General features: G+C 37.5%; 1 protein-coding gene across 1 annotated transcript; it reads right to left on the bottom strand.

The window, feature by feature from the left end:
- Nucleotides 1-730: 730 nt before the first annotated feature.
- Nucleotides 731-1,672, bottom strand: LOC114103848 (olfactory receptor 9K2-like). The gene has a single exon (XM_027949696.1). The coding sequence runs from the start codon at nt 1,670-1,672 to the stop codon at nt 731-733; it is 942 nt and encodes a 313-aa protein (XP_027805497.1).
- Between the last annotated feature and the right edge of the window lie 422 nt (nt 1,673-2,094).

The following is a 2,094-nucleotide window of genomic DNA, read 5'->3' as shown; positions in this document are numbered from 1 at the left end:
ATAGTACTTTTACTTATTGCATATTCACAACCAATAATTTGTATTATCCTAAAAATAGGAGGCCTGAACTGAAAACACTATAAACACCATGAGATATTTTCATTATACTAGAGCAAAGCAGAGGTGACTCTTCCATTCAAAGAACACTATATAAAATGTCTTGATTTAAATCAAACCAAAGTCAATTTCCATGTTTCTTCTTTAATTAAACAGTGTATCCTCATTAATTTTTCCTTCCACTTCCTCTTCATCATGCATACATGCTCTAACATTTTCGGCATGCCATCAAAACCAAAACACAGCACTATTATTATATCCAGAATCATTTTCATATAAACCAGATGGGACATGCAGTTTTCAAACTAATCACTTCATAGAATATTTTCTGTCTAAATTTTACTTCAGTATAAGGAAAGAAAAACAATAAAATACTATTTGTCTTCATTCACATAACATATTATTACCTGATGGTTAAGAGATATGTAACTGTTATTAAAAATGCAGCAGATTTTTCATAAATGTCCTGAGTATTCAGATTTAATATTGCCTTGAGGAAGAGTCAGTAATTTATTTGAAGCATTCTTTTCAGGAAATGTTTAATGCCGTGGGATAGAACAGTTGAGGATGTCTTGTTTCTTTTTTTAAATACACTTGAATTTTAAATGCCTATCGAGATCAGGCAGACAAAATTCAGTTAATGCGAGAAACCATAAAGCAAGCGGAAGCAGATTTAGAATGAAAGTTTTTTCTTCCATAAGACTCTTTTCATGGCATCTTTGACATCCTTATTTCTCAGAGAGTAGATTAAGGGATTCAGCATAGGTGTGAACAAAATGTAACAGACTGAAGCCACTTTACGAAGCTCAGGGTTATTTGGAGGTGTGAGATACACAAAGGAGACAGTCCCATAAAGCAAACTGACTACCCCCAGATGGGAGGTGCAGGTAGAGAAGGCTTTCTTTCTCCCTTCACTTGAGGGGATCTTCAAGACTGTGGACACGATGTACATGTAAGATACTACAATAACAACTATTGTGGGTAAGATAATGAGGACAGCCAGACTAAATGACACCATCTTATTGATAAATGTATTAGAACAGGAGATCTTTTCAATCGGGTTTGAATCACAGTAGAAATGATCAATCACTCGTGAGGCACAGAAGGACATGGAGAAGGTTACGCTGATTTGAAGGATGGAACTGACCCAGCCACAGAGATAGGAACCAGCCACCAACTGGATGCAGACACTTCTTGACATGCGGACACTGTAAAGAAGAGGGTTGCAGATGGCAATGAAGCGGTCATAGGCCATGGCTGCCAGGACAAAGGCCTCTGTGACCATGAAAAGTGCATAAAGGAACAGCTGAGCCACACAACCTGCAAAGGATATGGTCTTTTTCTGAGACAGGATGTTGGCCATGGCTTTGGGTACAATAACAGTGGAGTAGGAGAGGTCAATGACGGAGAGGTTGCCTAGGAAGAAATACATTGGTGTGTTCAGCCGGGGATCGGTCACAATGATGCCAATCATGCTAAGGTTCCCCAGGAGAACCATCCCATAAATAATCAGGAATAGTAGAAAGAGGAGATTGTGGAGCTCTGGACGGACCCTGATGCCTACAAGAATGAAGTCAGTCACTTCTGAATGGTTGTCTCCTCCCTTGTCACCCATGGCAAACTTCTGCTTCAAGGTATAAGAGAAAGTCAACACATCAACCTTCCACTGTTAACTCTACTATAACAGCACTTCACACGAAAGAACACTTTACAGTTGACATATGCTTTCATATCCATTGTTTATACACACCAGCTAACTAAGGATGAGAGCTATTTTGTTGCCTAAGGTAACACAACTAGCTACCAATGGCATTCAAACTCAAGGTCAAGTATTCCATGTCCAAGACTAGAATAAAATGGTTGGATGCTTCATTACGTCTTTCTACCTTTTTATATGACATGTAATTTGTAAATAAGATAATAATTTCCAACTATTGAAGTCTGAACATTCCTAAAAAAGGTACTTTCTTGATTCTTAAGAATGATACTTCCTTAAATTTTAATTTACCACTTAATATTTATGATTTTTAATAACAC

The sequence above is a fragment of the Marmota flaviventris genome, chromosome 3 (genome assembly GCF_047511675.1).
Source record: "Marmota flaviventris isolate mMarFla1 chromosome 3, mMarFla1.hap1, whole genome shotgun sequence".
Taxonomy (NCBI): Eukaryota; Metazoa; Chordata; class Mammalia; order Rodentia; family Sciuridae; genus Marmota; species Marmota flaviventris.
This window is presented reverse-complemented; position numbering and strand designations above follow the sequence as displayed.